The 27,078-nt window shown below is 41.3% G+C and overlaps 1 protein-coding gene across 1 annotated transcript in view; it reads right to left on the bottom strand.

The window, feature by feature from the left end:
* TMPRSS15 (transmembrane serine protease 15) overlaps positions 1 to 27,078 on the bottom strand; it is a 459,995-nt gene that overhangs the window by 212,518 nt on the left and 220,399 nt on the right. The window contains exons 14-16 of the mRNA XM_069760884.1: positions 16,281 to 16,370; positions 10,384 to 10,509; positions 659 to 799 (exon numbers count right to left, since the gene is read on the bottom strand). Coding sequence (XP_069616985.1) covers positions 659 to 799; positions 10,384 to 10,509; positions 16,281 to 16,370 — 357 coding nt within the window. The remainder of the gene's footprint in view (positions 1 to 658; positions 800 to 10,383; positions 10,510 to 16,280; positions 16,371 to 27,078) is intronic.

The raw sequence follows: 27,078 nt of genomic DNA, 5'->3' as shown, positions 1-27,078 counted from the left end.
AAAAATAGGACAAACACAACAATTAGAGCAATATTTCATATTTTGATGTAGACAACTGCAGAATAAACTTGGAGAAAAGCAGCGTATGTGGGAACATGACCAAAGTTTTATTTAGAACACTATCTTATATTGCAAAAATGAAATATTAGTATTCATAAAATTAGTTCTATTAGGCCAGGAGCAGACAGCCATAGAGTCTCTCATCCAAGAGAATCGGGCCGATACTACAAATGACACTGATCAGACTCTGGTTAGTGTCAGCATAGTGTGATCCAATTCACTTGTACGAGGTGAAGACGAAGAAAAAAAGTCGCCATCGTCTCCATTGTGACAGTCCGTGGAAATCGAGTGGCACTCAAATGTCATCCGTGTGCAGTCCTATGTTTTCCATGCACTCATTGACTTGCCTGACCGAATGCGATCCAAATATTGGATCAAACTTGGGCATGCAAATTTTTTCCACGGTCAGACTCTGTTCTAGGACAAAATCGGACATGTGCACGGCCCCATAACATAACATTGGTACAAGTATGATCCGATGTTTTGTCGGGTCGCACTTGGAAAGCAAATATGTTTGTATCCACGAGCCCTAATGGTAATAATTTCATGATATAAAAAGAAACGATTCTTAGAGAAGAGGAAAAAATAGGTTTAGTACCTGGCATGCCGAGGCGGTAACCGGTTGTGAAGTTAGCCACAAATCCTTTTTTGGTAGTAGAAGAGTCTGATGTAAAATACACTGTCATGTGATTGGTTGTGGAGAAGACGTCTGGCACCTGATTTGTCCCAGTATAAACAGCTAGAAGGAAAATATATATAATTATATGTTTTTTATGACATAGTGTATGTATAACTTATAGTGAACTTCTGTAGACCTCAGAATGGAACTTAATTGGAAACATTTCTTCCCAAACAGCACCACATGTGTCCATGAGTAAATGTGTATAGTATTAAAGTGATGACCACTTATATAGTTACAACCACTTATATAATGACAGTTAGTTAGTGGTCCTAATCATGGATACCTAAGATACTGCAATGCCCTGAACATGAGGAAAAAGACATAACCAATTCGAACTATACTACATTTCAATTTGGATGTATTTGTCAATAATGTTCCATCTACTACATACTGTATTGGGATAGAATCTTGGAGATGAGAATACCCCTTTAATTAAATATGCACTTATGGACGTCTGATAATAATGCAAGAACAATGAATAGTATAAGTATATCACATTTAATAATTAAAAACAAGGATTCAATTTGGTATAAGGACAAAATATATTGGCTGTTAGGATACAATATGTTAGATATCAGGATATAATAGATATCAGAATATAATGTATTAGATATCACAAAATAATATATTGGATAACAAGATATAATATATAGAATATATGGCCATAATATATAGTATCCTATCTGCATAAATATATATACAGAACAGACCAAAAGTTTGAACACACCTTCTCATTTAATCTTTATTTTTTTTATTTTAATAAATAATCTTTATTTTTATATAGCGCTAACATATTCCGCAGCGCTTTACAGTTTGCACACATTATCATTTACAGATTTTTCTGTATTTTCAAGACTATGAAAATTGTACATTCACACTGAAGGCATAAAAACTATGAATTAACACATGTGGAATTATATATTTAACTAAAAAGTGTGAAACAACTGAAATTATGTCTTATATTCTAGGTTCTTCAAAGTAGCCACCTTTTGCTTTGATGACTGCTTCGCGCACTCTTGGCATTCTCTTGATGAGATTCAAGAGGTAGTCACCGGGAATGGTTTTCACTAGGGTTGAGCGACCTTTACTTTTATAGGATCGGGTCGGGTTTCACGAAACCCTACTTTCTCAAAAGTCGGGTCGAGTGAAATCGGCCGATCCTATAAAAAAGTCGGGGTCGGGGTCGGCCGAAACCCGAAACCCAATGCATTGCAATGGGTTACTATGGTTCCCAGGGTCTGAAGGAGAGGAAACTCTCCTTCAGGCCCTGGGATCCATATTTAAGTGTAAAAGAGGATAATAAGTGTATAATAAGAATATACTCACCCTCGGACACGCCCTGCTTCTTTCCGGCAGCCTTCCTTCCTAAGAATCAGCGCTTGAAGGACCTTCGATGACGTCGCCGCTTGTGATTGGTCGCGTGAGCGGTCACATGGGCCATTGTGCGACCAATCACAAGCCGCGACGTCACCGAAGGTCCTTCAAGCGCTGATTCTAAGGAAGGAAGACTGCCGGTTAGTACCAGGGCGCGTCAGAGGGTGAGTATAGCAATATTTTTTATTTTAATTCTTTCTTTTACACTTAAATATGGATTCCGATACCGATTTCCGATATTGCAAACATATCGGAACTCGGTATCAGAATTCCGATACCAGATTCAGAAGATCGCCGACCTCATGGCCGACCCCACACAGGGGTCGGGTCAGGTTTCATGAAACCCGACCTTGCCAAAAGTCGGCGACATCTGAAAATGGCCGACCCGCTTCGCTCAACCCTAGTTTTCACTTCACAGGTGTGCCCTGTCAGGTTTAATAAGTGGGATTTCTTGCCTTATAAATGGGGTTGGGACCATCAGTTGTGTTGTGCAGAAGTCTGGTGGATACACAGCTGATAGTCCTACTGAATAGACTGTTAGAATTTGTATTATGGCAAGAAAAAAGCAGCCAAATAAAGAAAAACGAGTGTCCATCATTACTTTAAGAAATGAAGGTCAGTCAGTCAGTAAAATTGGGAAAACTTTGAGAGTGTCCCCAAGTGCAGTGGCAAAAACCATCAAACGTTACAAAGAAACAGGCTCACATGAGGACCGCCCCAGGAAAGGAAGACCAAGAGTCACCTCTGCTTCTGAGGATAAGTTTATCTGAGTCACTAGCCTCAGAAATCACAGGTTAACAGCAGCTCAGATTAGAGACCAGGTCAATGCCACACAAAGTTCTAGCAGCAGTTACATCTCTACAACAACTGTTAAGAGGAGACTTTGTGCAGCAAGCCTTCATGGTAAAATAGCTGCTAGGAAACCACTGCTAAGGACAGGCAACAAGCAGAAGAGACTTGTTTGGGCTAAAGAACACAAGGAATGGACTGTCATGATCCCAATGGCAGGGGATCACTAAAGGACAAGCACAGATACAAACAAGCTCTAGGGCGATGGAACCTGAGCTGACCGCGACCCTGAACCCAACACACAAATAAAAGTAGCCGGGGAACGTGCCTACGATGATCCTAGACGTCTCGCTCCAGCCGAAGATCTAACTTCCCCTATTAGAAGAAACACAGACCTCTCTTGCCTCCAGAGAAATACCCCACAGAAATAGCAGCCCCCCACATATAATGACGGTGAAATGAGAGGAAAGCACATACGCAGTATGAAAACAGTTTCAGCAAAATGAGGCCCGCTAAAGCTAGATAGCAGAGGATACAAAAGTGAACTGCGCGGTCAGCGAAAAACCCTTCAAAAAACCATCCTGAAATTACTTGAACTCATGTGCCAACTCATGGTACATGAGGAGCAATTTCAGCCCACTAGAGCAACCAGCAGCAATAATCACATATCTGCAGGCTGGACTAAAAAACCAAATAAAGCAAAACACCAAAACAGGAAAATCCAAACTTAGCTTGACCAGAAGGTTCTAGGAGCAGGAAGCAGAGGTAACAAGACACACTGGATACATTGGTAACCGGCGAGGAAATGCCAGCAAAGCCAGGTTAAATAGGAAACTCCCATATCCTGATGGAACAGGTGGAACCCAGAGACCCAGGAAAGACAAGTCACCCAGTACCATCAGTAACCACCAGAGGGAGCCCAAAAACAGAACTCACAACAGTACCCCCCCCCTTGAGGAGGGGTCACCAAACCCTCACGAGAACCACCAGGGCGACCAGGATGAGCCCTATGAAAAGCGCGAACCAAATCATCAGCATGAACATCCGAGGCAACCACCCAAGAATTATCCTCCTGACCATAACCCTTCCACTTGACCAAATACTGGAGTTTCCGTCTGGAAACACGAGAATCCAAGATCTTCTCCACAACATACTCCAATTCTCCCTCCACCAGCACTGGAGCAGGAGGCTCAAGCGAAGGAATAACAGGTACCTCATACTTCCGCAACAACGACCGATGGAACACATTATGAATAGCAAACGATGCCGGGAGATCCAAACGAAACGACACAGGGTTAAGAATTTCCAAGATCCTATAGGGACCGATGAACCGAGGCTTGAACTTAGGAGAAGAGACCTTCATAGGAACAAAACGAGAAGACAACCACACCAAGTCCCCAACAAGAAGTCGAGGACCCACGCGGCGACGGCGATTAGCAAACTTCTGAGCCTTCTCCTGGGACAACTTCAAATTGTCCACCACATGACTCCAAATCCGATGCAACCTATCCACCACCATGTCCACTCCAGGACAATCAGAAGGTTCCACCTGACCAGAGGAAAAACGAGGATGAAACCCCGAATTACAAAAGAAAGGAGAAACCAAGGTAGCAGAACTAGCCCGATTATTAAGGGCAAATTCGGCCAGCGGCAAAAAGGTAACCCAGTCATCCTGATCAGCAGAAACAAAACACCTTAAATAAGTTTCCAAGGTCTGATTAGTTCGTTCAGTCTGGCCATTCGTCTGAGGATGGAATGCAGACGAAAAGGACAAATCAATGCCCATCTTAGCACAGAACGTCCGCCAAAATCTAGACACAAACTGGGATCCCCTGTCAGAAACGATGTTCTCAGGAATCCCATGCAAACGAACCACATTCTGAAAAAACAGAGGGACCAACTCAGAGGAGGAAGGTAACTTAGGCAAGGGTACCAGATGAACCATTTTAGAAAAGCGATCACACACAACCCAGATGACGGACATTTTTTGAGAGACAGGGAGATCCGAAATAAAGTCCATGGAAATGTGCGTCCAAGGCCTCTTCGGGATAGGCAAAGGTGACAACAATCCACTGGCCCGAGAACAGCAAGGCTTAGCCCGAGCACAAACCTCACAAGACTGCACAAAAGAACGCACATCCCTCGACAAGGAAGGCCACCAAAAAGACCTGGCCACCAAGTTTCTAGTACCAAATATTCCAGGATGACCTGCCAACGCAGAAGAATGGACCTCGGAGATGACTCTACTGGTCCAATTATCCGGAACAAACAGTCTCTCAGGCGGACAACGATCAGGTTTACCCGCCTGAAACTCCTGCAAAGCACGTCACAAGTCTGGGGAGACAGCAGACAAAATCACCCCATCCCTAAGGATACCAGAGGGCTCAGAATTTCCAAGGGAGTCAGGCACAAAACTCCTAGAAAGAGCATCCGCCTTCACATTCTTTGAACCTGGCAGGTATGAAACCACAAAATTGAAACGAGAGAAAAACAGTGACCAACGCGCCTGTCTAGGATTCAGACGCCTGGCAGACTCAAGGTAAATCAAATTTTTGTGATCAGTCAAGACCACCACACGATGTCTAGCACCCTCTAGCCAATGACGCCACTCCTCAAATGCCCACTTCATGGCCAAAAGTTCCCGATTACCAACATCATAATTCCGCTCAGCCGGCGAAAACTTTCTAGAAAAAAACGTGCATGGCTTCATCACTGAGCCATCGGAGCTTCTCTGTGACAAAACCGCCCCCGCTCCAATCTCGGAAGCATCAACCTCAACCTGAAAAGGGAGCGAAACATCTGGTTGACGCAACACAGGAGCAGAAGAAAACCGGCGCTTAAGTTCCTGAAAGGCCTCCACAGCCGCAGGAGACCAATTAGCAACATCAGCACCCTTCTTAGTCAAATCCGTCAAAGGCTTAACAACACTAGAAAAATTAGTTATAAAACGACGATAGAAATTAGCAAAGCCCAAGAACTTCTGTAGACTCTTAAGAGATGTAGGCTGCGTCCAGTCACAAATAGCCTGAACCTTGACGGGATCCATCTCAATAGTAGAAGGGGAAAAAATATACCCCAAGAAAGAAATCTTCTGGACTCCAAAGAGACACTTTGAGCCTTTTACAAACAAGGAATTGGCCCGCAGGACCTGAAACACCTTCCTGACCTGCTGAACATGAGACTCCCAGTCATCAGAAAAAAACAAAATATCATCCAAATACACAATCATAAATTTATCCAGATATTCACGGAAAATATCGTGCATAAAGGACTGGAAGACTGAAGGAGCATTAGAAAGTCCGAAAGGCATTACCAAATACTCAAAATGGCCCTCAGGCGTATTAAATGCGGTTTTCCACTCATCACCTTGCTTTATTCGTATAAGATTATACGCACCCCGAAGATCAATCTTAGTGAACCATTTAGCCCCCTTAATGCGAGCAAACAAATCAGTCAACAATGGCAAAGGATACTGATATTTTACGGTAATCTTATTCAAAAGACGATAATCTATACAAGGCCTCAAGGAACCATCTTTTTTGGCCACGAAAAAAAAACCTGCTCCCAAAGGGGACAAAGATGGACGGATATGTCCCTTTTCCAAGGACTCCTTAACATAATCCCGCATAGCAGTATGCTCTGGCACTGACAGATTGAACAAACGACCTTTAGGAAATTTACTGCCTGGAATTAAATTTATAGCACAATCGCAATCCCTGTGAGGAGGAAGCGAACTGAGCTTAGGCTCCTCAAAAACATCCCGATAGTCAGACAAAAACACAGGAATCTCAGAAGGAGTAGATGAAGCGATAGAAATCGGAGGTGCATCATCATGAACCCCCTGACAACCCCAGCTTAACACAGACATCGATTTCCAGTCAAGGACTGGATTATGAGTTTGTAACCATGGCAGACCAAGCACTAGGACATCATGCAAATTATACAGTACCAGGAAGCGAATCACCTCCTGATGAACAGGAGTCATACGCATGGTCACTTGTGTCCAGTACTGAGGTTTATTCATAGCCAAAGGTGTAGAGTCAATTCCCTTCAAAGGAATAGGGACTTCCAGAGGCTCCAGACTAAACCCACAGCGATTGGCAAATGACCAATCCATAAGACTCAGGGCAGCGCCTGAATCCACATAGGCATTGACGGAAATGGATGATAATGAACAAATCAGAGTCACAGACAGAATGAACTTAGACTGTAAAGTACTAATGGCAACAGACTTATCAACCTTTTTTGTGCGTTTAGAGCATGCTGATATAACATGAGCTGAATCACCACAATAAAAGCACAACCTTTTTTTCCGCCTATAATTTTGCCGTTCACTTCTGGACTGAATTTTATCACATTGCATTATCTCAGGTGACGGTTCAGACGACACCGCCAAATGGTGCACAGGTTTGCGCTCCCGTAAACGCCGATCAATCTGAATAGCCATAGTCATAGACTCATTCAGACCAGTAGGCGCAGGGAACCCCACCATAACATCTTTAATGGCCTCAGAAAGGCCATCTCTGAACCTTGCAGCCAGGGCGCACTCATTCCACTGAGTAAGCACCGACCACTTCCGAAATTTTTGACAATAAATTTCTGCTTCATCTTGCCCCTGAGAGAGGGCCAACAAAGCTTTTTCAGCCTGAATCTCTTGGTTAGGTTCCTCATAGAGCAAACCCAATGCCAGAAAAAACGCATCCGCATTAAGCAACGCAGGGTCCCCTAGTGCCAATGCAAATGCCCAATCCTGAGGGTCACCCCGCAGGAAAGATATAATAATCTTGACTTGCTGAGCAGGGTCTCCAGAGGAGCGAGATTTCAAAGAAAGAAACAACTTGCAATTGTTCCTAAAATTCAGAAAACGAGATCTATCTCCAGAAAAAAACTGTGGGACAGGAATTCTAGGTTCAGACATAGGAGCATGTACAACAAAATCCTGTATATTTTGAACCTTAGCGGCAAGATTATTCAGGCTGGAAGCCAAACTCTGGACATCCATGATAAACAGCTGAGATCAGAGCCATTCAAAGATTAAGAGGAGGCGGAAGTAGCCAGGCTGCAATAAGGCTAGGCAGCAAACTCTGAGGGAAAGAGATAAAAAAAAAAAAAAAAAAAAAAAAACTTCCTCAGACTACTTATCCTCCTACTTCAGCCAATACAATTAACACTTTGTGGGCCGGTTATACTGTCATGATCCCAATGGCAGGGGATCACTAAAGGACAAGCACAGATACAAACAAGCTCTAGGGCGATGGAACCTGAGCTGACCGCGACCCTGAACCCAACACACAAATAAAAGTAGCCGGGGAACGTGCCTACGATGATCCTAGACGTCTCGCTCCAGCCGAAGATCTAACTTCCCCTATTAGAAGAAACACAGACCTCTCTTGCCTCCAGAGAAATACCCCACAAAAATAGCAGCCCCCCACATATAATGACGGTGAAATGAGAGGAAAGCACATACGCAGTATGAAAACAGTTTCAGCAAAATGAGGCCCGCTAAAGCTAGATAGCAGAGGATACAAAAGTGAACTGCGCGGTCAGCGAAAAACCCTTCAAAAAACCATCCTGAAATTACTTGAACTCATGTGCCAACTCATGGTACATGAGGAGCAATTTCAGCCCACTAGAGCAACCAGCAGCAATAATCACATATCTGCAGGCTGGACTAAAAAACCAAATAAAGCAAAACACCAAAACAGGAAAATCCAAACTTAGCTTGACCAGAAGGTTCTAGGAGCAGGAAGCAGAGGTAACAAGACACACTGGATACATTGGTAACCGGCGAGGAAATGCCAGCAAAGCCAGGTTAAATAGGAAACTCCCATATCCTGATGGAACAGGTGGAACCCAGAGACCCAGGAAAGACAAGTCACCCAGTACCATCAGTAACCACCAGAGGGAGCCCAAAAACAGAACTCACAACAATGGACATTAGACCAGTGGAAATCTGTGCTTTGGTCTGATGAGTCCAAATTTGAGATCTTTGGTTCCAACCACCGTGTCTTTGTGCGACGCAGAAAAGGTGAACGTATGGACTCTACATGCCTGGTTCCCACCGTGAAGCATGGAGGAGGAGGTGTGATGGTGTAGGGGTGATTTGCTGGTGACCTTGTTGGGGATTTATTCAAAATTGAAGGCATACTGAACCAGCATGGCTACCACAGCATCTTGCAGCAGCATGCTATTCCATCCGGTTTGCGTTTAGTTGGACCATCATTTATTTTTCAACAGGACAATGACCCTAAACACACCTCCAGGCTGTGTAAGGGCTTGGTGACCAAGAAGGAGAGTGATGGGGTGCTACTCCAGATGACCTGGCCTCCACAGTCACCAGACCTGGACACAATAGAGATGGTTTGGGGTGAGCTGGACCACTGAGTGAAGGCAAAAGGGCCAACAAGTGCTAAGCATCTCTGGGAACTCCTTCAAGATTGTTGGAAGACCATTCCCAGTGACTACCTCTTGAAGCTCATCAAGAGAATGCCAAGAGTGTGCAAAGCAGTCATCAAAGCAAAAGGTGGCTACTTTCAAGAACCTAGAATATAAGACATAATTTCAGTTGTTTCACACTTTTTTGTTAAGTATATAATTCCACATGGGTTAATTCATAGTTTTGATGCCTTCAGTGTGAATGTACAATTTTCATCATCTTGAAAATACAGAAAAATCTTTAAATGAGAAGGTGTGTCCAATCTTTTGGTCTGTACTGTATATATTAGGTACGAATAAAAACATGCAATTGTCTAATTTAACTTAAACTCTAAAACTGTTTTCATATCTTTTAATTCTGTTCTACTTCTGGAAAGGATCATTAACCCCATTGAGCACTTTTTTTTACACAAGACTTCTAAATAATATACAAACTCTTCCAATCATTCTTATGTTATAGATCGAAAACAAAAAACTCTTACAACTAGAAGATTCGACATCAAATAAAGTAAAGACTAGAAAAATTCAATACAACATTATGGTGGGGAAAAAAAGCTATAAAATATATACAGTATGCATAAAAAGAATTCTTCAACCATTTCTTAATAGTCTCCCTGGGCAAGTACTTTAAACTGTGTCCACCTCAGGGATTTGACAGGTCATAGAGTCACATAAACATGTACATTCTCCATTTTCTGATGCCATTATTTTGCTGGGTTAACAAGCAATACACCACTAGACTTTCAGGTTATCTATGAGTTTCACATCTTCTGAATTATAATTTGCCTACATGCCTCTTCTAAGAAGTGAGCAAATCAAAGGAGCGCTGAACTTTACGACCTGCTTTTTATGAGTTGGACGTTCAGCCGCAAACTCTGCTCTTCAGTGTCTGGTGGTTTGTTTCAGTTCTTCATCAGTGACAGCATGAAATCTTGCAGCTACTGTAACTGTTACTTTGTAATAATTCACAGCACTCACAAGAAATCTACGGTATACAACAAAAGCTTCGGAAACTAAGAACTCAGCAAAGAATGGATACTTGCCCAGCAACAAGGAATCGGATCCTCTGCCGTCTCTCACTTCGACAACATCATATATACTCTCCAGATCAAATGCTTGAAAATGCAGCTGGATATTGTGTCCTTCAGCTGCATTCAGATACCATATACCTAGCGAAAAAGAAAAAGGAAACTAGGTATAATAATAATATTTATTTAAAAGAACATTTAAATCTACATTTTTAATTTTTACCCTGTAAACTTTTCCATATTTTCTTACATTGCACCCACAAATTAAAATGTGTTTTATTAGGATTTTTTGCGATATACCAACATAAAGTAGCAAGTATTTGTTAAGTGCAATGGAAATGATACAGGATTTTCTAAATATTTTAAAAATATAAATCTGAACATTGTGACGTGCATTTGTATTCAGCCCCCTGTAGTCTGATAAGCCTAAATAAAGTCATGAGTGGCAAATTGTAACCACAAATCACATAATTAGTAAACCGAGTCTGCCTGTGTGTAACTTATTCTTAGTATAACTACAGCTGCTCCGTGAGGGCCTCAGAGGTTTGTTTGAGATAATTAGGGATCAAATAGCTTAAAGAAAACCAAGGAGCACATCCTTAAGGTAAGGGATAAAGTTCTAGAAAAGAGTAAAGCAGGGTTAGGTAATGAAAAAAAATAGCTCTGAACAGCTCACAAACTATTCAATCCATAATTCAAAAATGGAAGTGATATGGCACAAATGCAAACCTTTCAAATTCTTCCACCTTAACTGACTTCTAAAGCAAGGAGAACACTAATTAGAGAAGCAGCCAAGAGGTCTGTGGTCACTCTAGAGGAGCTGCACAGATCCCTTCAGGTGGGAGATTCTGTACACAGGACAACAATTAGTCATACACAAATTACCAAAAGGGTAACAATGTTTTGAACTTTTGGCTTTCAGGCTGCATATCTCATCAACTACTGCTTCCAACGTGAGACTATCATCATTTTATAGCCATACTGCAACACTATATCACCCTTTTCATACCCACAGTTCTTGAATGTACGTAGTAAATCATCTTGTAGGATACTCTCATACATATAGCTCAGCATTGAGAACACCATTGATTCTGGTTTAGTATCCAACACCTTTGGCTGTGAAACAACCCCATATCATGAGGCTTCCTCCACTAAACTTGACAGTTTCTTCAATTTCTCAATCCATTAACCCCTTTTTCCCTTGTTTCTTCCCGATCCATTTGCACCCATCAGAGACTAGTCTATCGACTTTCATCTCATCGCTCCAAATCTACCGTTTCCAATATCCTACTGTCCACATTCTGTACTTGTTTTCAAACTCGAGCGGATACTTTTTATGATGAGTTGAGGCTTCTTCACCTTTTTTTTGGTTTACCATTTCAGACTCAGGTTACATGGCTCAGACATTGCTTGCATGAACGTCTGTTATCTCACTAGTACGAATCAAACAAGCCACCTGCACGGCTGTCTTTTCCAAACTGATAGACCTTGTCATGAGCCGACTTGTTTGGCTCTGATATTCTGACAATGTACAGAGACTCTGGTGTGGGCGGCGTCAGCTGTGGTGTGGGCGGGGCTAGCTTTCTCAGCTCTGCTGCATTACTACATCTAAAAACTCTGTATCAGAATGGCTGCACCAAGAAAACTAAGCAATGCAACTTTGGATTTAGAGTCTCTTTGTCTACATCATGCTGCTCTTAGATGAGGTAGTATCTGCTGTGAGTGTACTTTCTGGCAGATTCTCTTTAAGGATTTCTGCAGTATGGATTATGGAGCATCCTGCTTTTATATTCTTAGTATGGGGTAAACATCAGGTAGCCATTGGGACCCACATTGGCTTGCACAAATACTGGCATTTGATGCCTATTCGAATTGATTGATCTCCTAAAACAAACCTATTACATTAATACTGTACAGCATGTAACATTTGGTCAACTCTGTGCATAATTTATCTGCTTTGTTATGATATCTTTTGGAAAACAGCATATGTTTTCTGTGAAACAATCATCCCCCAAACTTTAATTATGAAAGATAAAGCAGTAAATTATGTTCAGACATTTCCCATCATTCTCATTTTCACGAGAAAATCCTTTATAGCAGGGAATATTTACCTAAAAGAGTAATGAATATTTTTGTATTCAATTATCAGGACTGAATCCTAAAGGAAGACAGGCACATCAATAGTTAACTCTAGTCTACGTCTACACATTTTGCATAAACCTCGCACTTTTTCTTTCAGAGACTTTTTGTTGAAAACGAATGATAAAAATAATAGGTCTACAAAGGTTAGAGCACCACGTCAGCGCTTATTCCTTCATGAAGTTGAAGGATCTTTAAAAAATAAAAAATGAAGAGAAAACTTTCTGGATTGTTAGAATATTAGTATTTTACTGTCAGAGACTTGTCAGCTTTTTTGAAAAGTTAATTGATGTTAAAAACCAAGTTGTAGTCTTTTATTCCAAACAGTACGTTGCAAAAACATCCCCATTACTAAAGAGAAGAAAAGGACTGCGAGGTTATTACTCATTATTATTGTCAGTGGCCGGATGCTGTTTTTAATTTTTTATTTTTATCCCAACCTCACTCGTTATAGCGGAGAATGATTTAGTTCATATTGATGGACTGGTTAATGAATTTCATCATCTAAAATATAAAGGATTTGATAGAATGTGGAAGCCTCGGATACAACTTAATTAGCTTTTCCAAAATATCTTCTCTCATGCTGATGTGGAGAATGTATTACCAGACTCTGTTTGGTAATTATATGCTTCCGGACTCAGCTGCGGCACGGACATTCCTCAATATATCACAGTTTGAATGGCAAGGGTTTACGTGCTGCTTCAGCTTTTCCTATCTATCTTCCCTTGTGTATCCAAAGTCTTCTCTCAACTCAAAAAGTAATACTTTAAAGGGATACTACTAGTTGGCAGAAACCATTCTGCTCACTCTACTGTACATACATATTAGATCAAAAAGATGGCCGAACTCAACTATTTCAGTGTGGGCTTGTGCTCATGATCGTATTTTCAGTTCAAATGTGATCCAACAAAACGTTGGATGGCACTTGGACTAATGTTATTCTATGAGACCATTCATATGTCTGACTTTTTCCTCAGACTGACTCGGTCCAAGGAAAAATTCTCAGCATGCCCAAGTTGGATCCAATTATTGGACCGCACTCGGCAATTCAAGTCAATGAGTTGTAAACATAGGGCTGCCCTAGAATGGCATCTGATTTTCTCCGACTGGCAAGATGGAGAACATTTTTTGTCCATCTTCACATCCAACAAAATCAGATCACACTGTGATCAAACTCCGATCAAACTCTCATGAGAGTTGATTAGAGTTGATCAGCATAATCGGCTTGATTCTCTTGGATACTGTTGTGTGACCCAAGCTGAAGATTGCCTGATTATATGATATCTCCTTACTCTCCTCCAACAGATGATGTAGGAGGAGAGAAGAATTGGGCAGAACTAAAAGCCCAATCCTTTTCTTTCCCATTTAGATAAGTCACCGGCAGAAGTATCTGGAAACAACTTGCTCTTCTCTTTCAATGAGAATATATGAACTGAGCCAAGAGCTCATTTGTATGGGGAAGTCAACAGACTCGTCAGCTAAGCAAGGTGCACAGGTATCTTTAGACTTTTATTCACAGTGTGTTGTTTGCACTTGTGAATAAAGGAGTTGTCAAGCCTTAGGTTACAAGTCTGTGACCAATCTTTGTGACTGCTGACAAGTGAATCCTCACGTTGCACTCACTGCGCGCTTTGAGGATTATCCAGTGCTGGTGAAAGGAGCTGCAGGTGCATAACCACAAATATGTGATTTGCATACATGCAGTGACGTGCCAACTATATGTACAGAGTCTGTTTGAATCCACATTTATTGATTTAGGCCAGCTACAGTCTAGTCGGAATGTGGCCGGGAAGCATGGAAGTCAAATACTTGTGGTTACATGGCACCGGAGAATCCTTAAAAGGAGAAAGTGAGTGGTCTGTGAGGGTACTCAAGTCTGCATAGAATAACTGCAGACTAATAACCTAACTTGAAAACTATAAGGTTGCATCATGAATAAGAATGATTACTCTAAAAGATTACAGTGGAAAAGAAGGTACGTAGCGCATAGATTGGCTAATATATGTGAGCCCAACTGCCAACGTCAAGGCGTCCCTCAAAGTTGAGTCCCTGTCCTGATATGTCACTTCTCCTTGGCAAAAAAAACTTCAATTTATGGGTCAGGAGTGGACCAGCTAACTACTTGAAATCACTTGTGACTGATGGGAGTAGTAGTGCACATGTCCAAAAAGGGTTTGATACAAATAGAGAAAAAGGACCAGCACATCTAAGTTAGTGTGAACAGGTGCCAACCAATCTAAAAATATATTAGCCAATCTATGCTCTAAGTTCCTTCTTTTCAGATGTAATTTTTTATGGCAATTTTGCAGATTCATATTTCGTATATACATTAAATAGCATTTTTCTTTTTTTCCCCATTTTCTATGGAAGTAATTCAGTTTCAGTGCTCTAGAGTAGTCAAACAAAGAGCAACCTTATAGTTTTTCCAAGTTATATTTTTTTTGGTTAGCACCTGTTCACACTAGCTTAGATGTGGTGGTCCTTATTTTTGACTTGTAGCCTAAAAGTACCTTCACACATAACGATATCGTTAACAATATCATTGCAACGGCACACTTTTTGTGAGGTAGCAACGATCCCGCTAACGATCTCGTTATGTGTGACAGCGACCAACGATCAGGCCCCTGCTGGGAGATTGTTGGTCATTGGGGAATGACCAGGACCTTTTTTTGGTCGCTGATCACCTGCTGTCATCGCTGGATCGGCATGTGTGACGCTGATCCAGCAATGTGTTCACTTGTAACCAGGGTAAACATTGGGTTACTAAGTGCAGGGCCACGCTTAGTAACCTGATATTTAACCTGGTTACCATTGTAAAAGTTAAAAAAAAAAACTCTACATACTCACATTCTGATGTCTGTCATGTCCCCCGCCGTCAGCTTCCCTGCACTGACTGTGTCAGCACCGGCCGTAAAGCAGAGCACAGCTGTGACGTCACCAGGGTAAATATCGGGTTACTAGGCGCGGCCCTGCACTTAGTAACCCGATGTTTACCCTGGTTACCCGGGTGCTGCAGGGGGACTTCAGCATCACTGAAGACAGTTTCAACGATGCCGAAGTTGTTCCCCTGATCGTTGGTCGCTGGAGAGAGCTGTCAGTGTGACAGCTCCCCAGCGACCACACAACGACTTACCAACGATCACGGCCAGGTCGTATCGCTGATCGTGATCGTTGCTAAGTCGCTTAGTGTAACGGTACCTTTAGGTGGAACAACCCCTTTTACAGTTAATTCCAGTAGAGAATTATATTGCAGATAAAGTACAGAAGTTTACATTACGCTCCACACACAAATGTATCCAGTGCCAAAAACATTAAGTTCATAAGTTATTTGGCCGTCATCAAAAGATAAGTTCTCTAATGTAACACTACTATTTATATTGGCTTTCTTTACATTGAGTATTCATTGCTGCAAACTACCATACATTAAACTTGCACCTTCTTTTTGGCATATCCTATTACTAATTCAATACAATAGAATCTTATCTTGAAGTATTTATGAGCCTACTGTGAGTGCTTCTAAAATAGTACTGTAAAGTGTATTCTATTAATACAGAACATTTTAGAAAGTTAATTAAAATTTATTTATCTTATTAAGGTCTTCCAAGAGCCATAACCAGTTGTGGATAACATAATGACTTTATTCTACAATTTTGCTCAAAAACCCAATCACCAGAAAAATGACAAATGCTAATTTCCTCCTTAAGGTTCATTAAATATTTGATATTTAAAAGTTCATTATATAGAATAAAAATGGTGCGTTTGCTGTAACTTACATGATGCAAGATTGGGATAGTTCTGTGGGTAGTTTGGAGAGCTAAATGTACTGTTTGGTTCCCATAATTCAACAGGTCCTCCACAGTTTGCTATGGAAAAAAAAAATATTTGTTACTTTGGTTTATTTTAGAGAAGTACATTACAAAAGGTAAATTGTTTTTTGCTTTGTAGATTTAAAGGTTTAAAAAGTTAATGTCTTAAGCAACATCTGGTGACCATCAACCTTGTGCCTATACTATAACTTTATTGATATGGCTTTGAGCTGACTGCACATTTCCTCAATAAATTGTGTGCCATATGATGCTTAAAGGGAAATTAAGAAATTAAAAGAGTTTTCTCATTTTCTGAAATAAGTAAAATTGCAAACCGCCTGTAAAAACAAGCAACGTTTAATTCTACCTTGTGACAAAAAACTCTCTCCATTTTCAATATCAGAGGTTACTCGCCTCCTCTGCAATCTATCGAAGGTGGTCAGTTTTCAAAGCATGAAACTCATGATTGCAAGCTATTTGCATTAAAGTGTCCTTGTCATGTCCCCAAATGTTACTTTCCTGCAGATATAGAGACAATGCTGTCTGGCCACCTTACTGAAAGTTCAGCTACTGGGAGAAAATTAACTTCAATCCTCGTGGCAACCATTGGCTTTCAATTCCAAAGGCATTGTCATGCAACTTGGTTTAAATCCTTGAGTCTGTGCTTTTTAGTCTCAGCAGTAAAGGTACCGTCACACATAACGATATCGTTAATGATATCGTTGCTTTTTGTGACGTAGCTATGATATCGTTAAGGAAATCGTTCTGTGTGACAGCGACCAACGATCAGGCCCCTGCTGGGAGATCGTTGGTCGCTGAGGAAAGTCCAGCACTTTATTTTGCCGCTGGACTTCCCGCTGACATCGCTGGATCGGCGTGTGTGATGCCAATCCAGCGATGTCTTCACTGGTAACCAGTGTAAAGATCGGGTTACTAAGCGCAGGGCCGCGCTTAGTAACCCGATGTTTACCCTGGTTACCAGTGTAAACATTAAAAAAACAAACACTACATACTTACCTTCAGCTGTCTGTCCCTGGCGCTCTGCTTCTCTGCACTCCTCCTGCATCCTGTGTCAGCACTGGCCAGCCGGAAAGCACAGCGGTGACGTCACCGCTCTGCTTTCTGGCTGACCGGCGCTGACAGTGCAGAGGAAAGCAGAGCGCCGGAGGAAGGTAAGTATGTAGTGTTTGTTTTTTTAATGTTTACACTGGTAACCATGGTAAACATCGGGTTACTAAGCGCGGCCCTGCGCTTAGTAACCCGATGTTTACCCTGGTTACCGGGGACCTCGGGATCGTTGGTCGCTGGAGAGCTGTCTGTGTGACAGCTCTCCAGCGACCAAACAGCGACGCTGAAGCGATCGACATCGTTGTCGGTATCGCTGCAGGGTCGCTATGTGTGAAGGTACCTTAAGGAGCAGGACGAGTGACTGGAGAGATGAGCAGTAAGGTAAATGAAGTTCAGCAAGATGGAGACCGCAGCTGGCCTCCATCTTGCTGCATTCACATGAAGTAAATTACAAAACAAATTGTATTCTCCAAAATGAAGGTTTTTTTTTTAAATTCTAGTAGAATTCAATTCCACATGAATAAATGTGCCTATCTCTAGTTACAGTATATAATACCTATATGAGCTTGTTGAGCTTCCTATTAGATCTATGGTTGCTATAATGGAGTCCATTTCCTTTTTAGCAGTGATAATAGCCTCCAATCTTCTAGGAAGGCTTGCCACAAGATTTCTGAGTGTATAAATGAATTTTTGTCTGTTCAGCCAAAACAGTATTTGTGAAATCAGACACATGATAAAAGTCTGATTCACCACTGCATTTCTAATTTATCCCAAATGTGTTGAATGGGGTTAAAGTCGGGGCATTGTTTAGACCTGTTGAGTTCCTCATAGCAAAAACTCATCAAATCATATCTTAAGGACCTGCTTTGTGCACATAGAGGCCCATGAAATGATCTTATTTTAGACAGATGGGAGAAAACGTGGCTTAATGCACAGACAAGAAAGAGCTACAACAACTAGGTGTATTAGAGTAAACAAACATGCCAATCATCAGATTGAAGACATTAATAAAAATAAACAGAACATTCTGGATTGTCACTATTCATTTATTCCTCAGCTTTCAAAGAATCAAAATCAAGTTAATGTTCCAAAAAATATTTACATGAAAAAATGATAAATCATATTTCATTTGGAACTATTACATATCTGAGGAAGAATATACCTTCCATGTCAGTGCAAAGTATAGATGTAAGACAAGTAGATTCCACCATCTGTGGATTAGGCCTTATAGCAGTGAAAAACTAACCTTCATCATTCTGTACCCAAGAGCTTACAGTCTAGCACTGAGAAATCTATTCCTGAGTCTCCATCTCGTGAACGTTTAAGAAAGAAGGATAGCATCTGGTGACAACAGCTGGAAGGAAGACGAAGCTAAGTTGTGCTGAGACCATAAAACCTATTAAAACTAATGTTTCATTTTATTAACCAAATTATCCAGACAATATATAAATACATTATAAGATTTTATATAGGAGATTTTGCAGATGGTGTCGTGACCTCGGTATTTCGTGAGCTAATTTGCGTTTTTTTCAGACAAAAAAATTGGCGCAAACACGTCTAATATATTACGGCTAATATTACTGATTAGTTCTTTAACTGCTTTCTTTTATCTTTCTTCTAAAACAATCACCACGGATAATATCCCTCACTATAATTATGCTGGTCGTTGTTGATGTTTAAGCTTTCTTTTTACACTTCTTCACTAATTTGATTCTCTTTTAAGTGATTTCCAATTCTTCTCTATAATTGGATTTGTGTGAAAAATAACGAAAGTATATTTGTTTGTTTGTTGTACAGCTTAATACTTTTACAATGAGGATCCAGTATTTCAGCTTTTATCCTAACTCCCATTATTTAGGGAATTCTTGTTCGTAAGTATATACACTCTTTCTTTCTGGGCTGGATAAAAAAAAGACATGGACTGTCCAAAGGAAATACAAAGGTCATTGATAAGGGTGAACAGTGACCTTAACACATTTGAATCCAGATTAAGGACACATGAATTGCTTGTTACTCTTTTGTGTCTAAAATCTTAAAGAGCCCAATTAGGTATCCTTTAAATAAATATAGTCCTCCATACACGTAAGCTTGGATCCATACATGTTCATACAATCACAACAATGTTTTAAAAAATGAAATCGTATTAATTAGAGATGGGAAAATTGACTTGCCGGAAACTGGTCCATCGGCCATGGAAGTAATGTGTGACCACTGGATGGGAAGCCTACACATATCCTCTCAGCATTCCAAGTTCTTGATTACATTAGCCAGGCTGGCACAATGTTACGATTTAACGCACACATGATGTTGTGCCAGTTTAGTCAATCAAAAGAAGAGCTGGAAGAGCAAAGAGGTAAGGGGATTCGCAGGCTGCCATCCAGTGGTCACAGACTACTGACTTGGTTGATGGATCAAAGTCTTAGGAAGCAATTCTCCAATCCCTAGTATTAATCTACAGCTTCTGCACCCTGATGAAAGATTATACATATTGAAATCTGCCCAACTCTTGTTTTCCCAACATAGTATGGTGTTTAGGTTTTGCCAACATCTACAGCTCCGACCAACACCATAGTCGATTTAGCACTCAGTCCCCATATTATGATGTTTGGCAGCTACATGATAATAATAAATGTTTCTATTGGTTTAGTAGTTTCTACTTTAAAAAAAATTCTGCCCTTCCTGCAATAAAAATTCTGGTGAGCATCTGCTAAGCTTGTTTTTATACAAGTCAGCCAATAAAACATGGCAGAGACCAAAGCCTCCCATAATAATGGACAGGCAGCAGAATGTATTGTTTAAAATATATATTTTATTTATATAACCAAATTCAATATTTTTTTTTAGAAAAAAGTTATTATAATGATGCCTCCTATCTAAAACAGTTCAAATGTGGTTGCCAAATTGCGAATGATATATATTATATAACAGATAGCAATCATGCCTTAGGTAATGTCCCTCATACCACTACTGTTACAATCATTAATAATAATATCCAAGATGGAATATCCTCTGGAAAGTCCAAAGCAAAGTGCTTGAGGGCATGTAAACATTACCAACCATATAGGTATAATAAAGTGCTTGGGGCCCAGACAAATTTCTTGCACAGGGGCCCCAAGCTGTCAGTGTCCGCCCCTGCTTGCACTACGCCAGCCTTGATGGAGTACAAGATGTGTCAAAGTCCTTAAGACGCTCATGCCACCTAATGCATTCAACACTTCTTAGGAGTGGCATACATATATGTGTGCCACATCAATAATGCTACTCAACAAAAAGACTGCAGTAGAAGTTGTGATGTAAAATATGGCTCCTCCACAGCTCAGCCCAATTTGATCCACAGAAAACATAAAATCACAATGTTTTTGTGCAACTCGACACTACACAAACATTCTGCAATTTTTCAAAGTATGTTTTGTGGCATTAAAGTTTTATGAATCGGCCCTAAAGTCTGTCATGATGCCAAATGTGACCACCTGGGACATAAGTACTTGGTGTTTGGAGCCTTCCATAAGTATGATCTTTGATTACAATGCAGTTCCTATGTAGAGAAGAGTTGATAATAGCTTTTCACCACCCACTATAAAAGCGGATAAGAATTCACAGACCGCATTGTACCCCTCTCAGGGTGTATACGATATGGCCCATTGTTCCCCTCTCAGGGTGTATACGATATTGCCCATTGTTCCCCTCTCAGGGTATATACGATATGGCCCATTGTTCCCCTTCTTAGAGGTGCTCTAACTACATTTCAAGATCTTTGATTTTCTTTTTTTTTCTGGAAATTTCTCTTTTACTGAACTTGCTGCAATAATTTATATTATCCAGCCACTTTTTTTTATACTTTCCCACCGAAATTGCCTTTTTTCCTACTGTACAAATTAAAAATAGGATCCTGTGAGCTTTCGGGACCTCTTCTATCAGACAAACATTTATAATTCTCAATCTCTCAACACAAAAGCATATGATATTGAGAAGATTAGGAGAGAAGAGACAGATATCCTTTCCACCCATGAGTGACACATAATAACTAGTGATTACATAGACTGCAGGAGTAGGTGTTCGTAAAAGGAAAAAATGACAAGCAAAAAATGAAACAAAGCTAATCTCATAAAAATGACAGATGTGACGATCAGAATGTTCAAGAAATACACAGAATGTAATCAGTATCATGTTTAGAACTGTTCTGTCAAATGTGCTGGCAGGGATATAAGAATTCTATTGTTAACACACATGTTTCAGCTTTATTATGACAGCACCGTCAGACATGTGCATGACATAGATAGAAAGTTTCTCGGGCATCAGTATATATTAGCTCGCCCTGTAATTATGGGTAGGAGTAACAATGTAATACAATGCTGAATACTAGAAACATACTTTTTAAAATGTATTTTTAATAAGGCTTGAATTGATTGGTCAATTAACTCATTATAGTGTGTTGCCCACCAATGGCTCTCTAACCCTTTATCGACATCGGGCATTATAGTATGCCAATGAAGGTATCTCTCTCTTTGATGTGGGCTCCGGCGGTTAGCCCATATCTTTTCCGAGACATGTCAGCTGTTTTGAACAGCTGACGTGAACGCAATAGCCGTGGGTGGAATCGCGATCCACCAGCGGATACTAACTAGTTAAATGTCACTGTCAAACTCTGACAGCGGCATTTAAATGGAGCTTGCGGCAATCGCACGGGAAATTCGCACACCAGTGACCTGCGTCACGTGATCGTGGGTCACCGGTGTGTCGGCATGACATCCCGAGGTCTCCTCGAGACTTCTATGGTTGTCAGTACCAGATTGCTGAGAGCGCCACCAAGTGGTCTGCGCTCATAGCAAGTCAGCAATTCTACTACATAGAGCCGACCATCGCCTATGTAGTCCTATGGAGACTATTGAAGCATGCCAAAAGTAAAAAAAAAATAGTTTAATTAAAATATTTTAAAAGTGCAAATCATCCCCCTTTTGCCCCATTCAAAATAAATCAATAAAAATAAAATCAAACATACACATAATGACTGGGCCACTTTTTACAATTCTGACCACTATCCCTTTATGAAGTTATAACTCTTGAAAACGTCAACAAATCCTGGTGATTCTGACAAAGTTTTCTTGTGACATATTGTACTTCATGATAGTTGTAAAATTTCTTTGATATTACCTGCGTTTATTTGTGAAAAAAATTGAAATTTGGTTAAAATGTAGAAAATTTTGTAATTTTCTAACTTTGAATTTTCATGCCCTTAAATTAGAGAGATATGTTACACAAAGTACTTAACAAGTAACATTTCCACATGTCTATTTTAAATCAGCACAATTTTGGAACCAATTTTTTTTTGTTAGGGAGTTATAAGGGTTAAAAGTTGACCAGCGATTTCTCATTTTTACAACACCATGTTTTTAGGGACCACATCACATTTGAAATCACTTTGAGGGGTCTATATGATAATAACTACCAAAAAATTACACCATTCTAAAAAATGCAGCCCTTAACGTGCTCAAAACCACATTTAAGAAGTTTATTAACCCTTCAGGTGCTTCACAGGAATTTTTGGAATGTTTAAAAAAAATTGAACATTTAACTTTTTTTGACAAAAAAATTAATTCAGATGCAATTTGTTTTATTTTACCAAGGGTAACAGGAGAAATTGGACCCCAAAACATGTTGTAAAATTTGTCCTGAGTACGCCGATACCCCATATATGGGGTAAAACACTGTTTTGGCGCATGGCAGATCTCGGAAGGGAGGGAGCACAGTCTCACTTTTTCAATGCAGAATTGGCTGAAATTGAGATCAGACATCATGTTGCATTTGGAGAGCCCCTGATGTGCCTAAACAGTGGAAACCTCAAACAATGACCCCATTTTGAAAACTAGACCACCTAAGGAACTTATCTAGATGGTAGTGTGCACTTTGAACCCCCAATTGTTTCACTAAAATTTATAATGTACTGCCGTGAAAATTAAAAAAAAAAATTTTTTTACAAAAATGAATTTTAGCCCCAAATTTTGTATTTTTCCAAGGATATCGGGAGAAATTGGACCCCAAAAGTTGTTGTGTAATTTTTCCTAAGTATGGTGATACCCCATATGAGGGGGGAACCACCTTTTGGGTGCATGGCAGAGCTCGGAAGAGAAGGAGCGCCATTTTGGAATGCATACTTTGATGGAATGGTCTGCAGGCGTCACGTTGCGTTTGCAGAGCCCTTGATGTACCTAAACAGTAGAAACCCCACAAGTGACCCCATATTAGATACTAGACCCCCCAAGGAACTTATCTAGATATGTTGTGAGAACTTTGAACTCCCAAGTGTTTCGCTAAAGTTTATAGCACAGAGCCGTGGAAATAAAAAATCATTTTTTTTCCCACAGAAATGATTTTTTAGCCCCCCTATTTTTCTTTTCCCAAGGGTAACAGGAACAATTGGACAGCAAAAGAGTACGCTGATACCCCATATGTGGGGGTAAACCAATGTTTGGGCGCAGGGCAGAGCTCAGAAGGGAAGGAGCACGTTTATTTTTTCAATTGAGATCGAACATCATGTTACATTTGCAGAGGCCCTGATGTGCTTAAACAGTGGAAATCCCCAAGTCTAACTCCAACCCTAACCCCAACAAACCCCTAACCCTAATCCCAACCCTAACCACACCCCTAACCCCAACACACCCCTAACTCTAATCCCAATTCCAACACATCCCTAACCCCTACACACCCCTAACCCTATTGTTATGCCGTTGTTATGGACGCGGCAATACTGTGTACCAGACCACAGGGCAGACAGAGTTCGGCCGGTTTGGAGGCAAATCCAGAGTCCCCTTGTCCAGGTAGAAATCAGTAGCATTCCTCTAGCGCTGTGGTGTTGTAGTACCTTACTGCTAAGCTTCTCATAAAGTCCTCACAGATGTTGTAGATGGTATGTCTCTCTCTCTCTGTCCCCCAGATTGATAGGACAAACCCGTATGACCTGTGGCTTGAGGCATTTTACAAGGACTCTATCATGTCCCAGCCTCTAAGGGGTGCCACCTTGCCTCCTGGGTTTAGGGGCGGACAGGTAACATGAAATTAATTGTCCTGCCGGTCTCTGGAGCAAGGCATAAAGCATCATTGCTCCCTCGGTGTTCCGACTACCGGGATCCTGTGCCTCATAAGGAGGCAGCCTGTGTAGGGCAGAACTCCCCTGATATCCACTCCTTTGCTATGACTTCTTCACCCTCTCTACAATACAGTCCTCCTTCAGTGTCTCTTTCTAGAAGCTGCCGCACTTAGGGCAGGCACAGCTCTGTGTCCTTCTGTCTCGATCTCTGACAGGATCCTACATCTGTCAGAGACCAACTAACTGAGCGAAGCTCAGCCAGTAACCAACTAACTTCCTCCCCAGGCAACCAGTTTTACCTAAGTGTGAGGAGTGCCTAGTAAATAGGAGCAGAGTTCCCCCTGGTGGCCTGGAGTGTGAAATGTGTTGCATGTTTGTGATACCTGGATTCAGTTGTCCTTCTTTGCCTCCAAACGTAATATCACCCTTCCCTAGAGGAAAATGACATTACTACAATGACCAGAACCCTGGGGCGCTGCACTACGACTTCCTTTACACTTGCTGCAATATGCTCTGCTTTCTATCCATCTTTTTCCTATGAGCTGCAGCACTTTAGGCTACACGGCTCCTATGCTTCCTTTCCTTCTGTCTTTCTGAAAGGAACTGAACCCTTTCCCTCCAGATCAGAATGTTCTTCTAGGGGAGTTCACCTTAAACATGCTTAGAGCTCCCTCGTCTGGTCTGGAGTGTGAACATGTTGCATGCATTGTGTTACCTGACAAAGAGTTCTCCTTCATTGCCTCCAAACGTAGCATCACTCTCCTTGAGAGGAAAGCAATACCACTGCGACGACCTGGACCCTGGGGCGCCGCACTTGAACCAGGTCCATTAAAAACCCCTCTCTGCTATATGTGTGCTGGAGCCTGCTCTTCCGAGTTACCGCTCATTACAGTGATGAATATGCGCATATTGTATTACATGCGCTTACTGTAGCGCTGTCTCTCCTGCACAGTCCGTGTGGTCCTCAGGCAGCACACGGGCGGCACACGGCTGCCGCATGTGTGCCACACTGATGTGTCACGTGAGCACATGGACACATGGACACCTCCGGTACCGGTTTTTCCGGTACCGGAAAAAAGGACATGTGAAACCGGCCTAAATAACCCCTTCGCGACATGCGCCGTACTAGTACTGCGCTGCCGACACTGCATTAGTGCCAGCAGCAGTACTAGTACGGCGCACCGATCAACGCGGTCTCGCGCTGAGCGCCGCGGTGATCGGGTGCGGGTGTCAGCTGTATACGACAGCTGACACCCCGCAGCAATGCCCACGATCGGCGCTATCGCCGATCGCGGGCATTTAACCCCTCTGATGCCGCTGTCAGTAGTGACAGCGGCATAGAGGGGGATCGCGCAGGGACGGAGGCTCCCTGCGCTCTCCCACCGGAGCAACGCAATGAGATCGCGTTGCTCCGGTGACCCGGAAGGAGTCCCCGGATCCAAGATGGCCGCCGGACTCCTTCCGGGTCATGAAGTGACCTGGCTAGCCGGCGCCTGCTGAGAGCAGGCGCTGGAGAGCCAGCTAAGCTGCCTGTCAGATCGTTGATCTGACAGTGTGCTATGCACAGTGTCAGATCAACGATCTGATCTAATACAGAGATGTCCCACCCTGGGACAATGTTAGAAAGTAAAAAAAAAAAAAAATAGAATGTGTAAAAAAAAATAAAAAAAAAATCCCCAAATAAAAAAAAAAAAACATTTCCCAATAAATCCATTTATTTATGTAAAAAAAAAAAAAAACAATAAATGTACACATATTTGGTATCGCCGCGTCCGTAACGAAACGCTCTATAAAACTATCCCACTAGTTAACCCCTTCAGTGAACACCGCAAAAAAAACAAAAAAAAACAAGGCAAAAAACAACGCTTTATTATCATACAGGCGAACAAAAAGTGGAATAACACGCGATCAAAACGACGGATATAAATAACCATGGTACCGCTGAAAACATCATCTTGTCCCGCAAAAAAAAAGCTGCCATACAGCATCATCAGCAGAAAAATAAAAAAGTTATAGCTCTCAGAATAATGCGATGCAAAAAAAAAATTATTTTTTTATATAAAATAGTTTTTATTGTGTAAAAGCGCCAAAACATAAAAAAAATTACATAAATGAGGTATCGCTGTAATCGTACTGACCCGAAGAATAAAACTGCTTTATCCATTTTACCACACGTGGAACGGTATAAACGCCCCCCCTAAAAGAAATTCAGGAATTGCTGGTTTTTGTTCATTCCGCCTCCCAAAAATCGGAATAAAAAGCGAACAAAAAATGTCATCTGCCCGAAAATGTTACCAATAAAAACGTCAACTCGTCCCGCAAAAAACAAGACCTCATATGACTCTGTGGGCCAAAATATGGATAAATTATAGCTCTCAAAATGTGGTGATGCAAAAACTATTTTTTGCAATAAAAAGCGTCTTTTAGTGTGTGACAGCTGCCAATCATAAAAATCCGCCAAAAAAATGCTATAAAAGTAAATCAAACCCCCCTTCATCACCCCCTTAGTTAGGGAAAAATAATAAAATGTAAAAAAATGTATTTATTTCCATTTTCCCATTAGTGCTAGGGTTAGGGCGAGGGTTAGGGCTAGGGTTAGGGCTAGGGCTAGGG

Source organism: Ranitomeya imitator, chromosome 3 (genome assembly GCF_032444005.1).
Source record: "Ranitomeya imitator isolate aRanImi1 chromosome 3, aRanImi1.pri, whole genome shotgun sequence".
NCBI classification, from domain to species: domain Eukaryota; kingdom Metazoa; phylum Chordata; class Amphibia; order Anura; family Dendrobatidae; genus Ranitomeya; species Ranitomeya imitator.
Note: the sequence above shows the minus strand (reverse complement) of the source record. Positions and strands in the feature narration are given on the sequence as shown.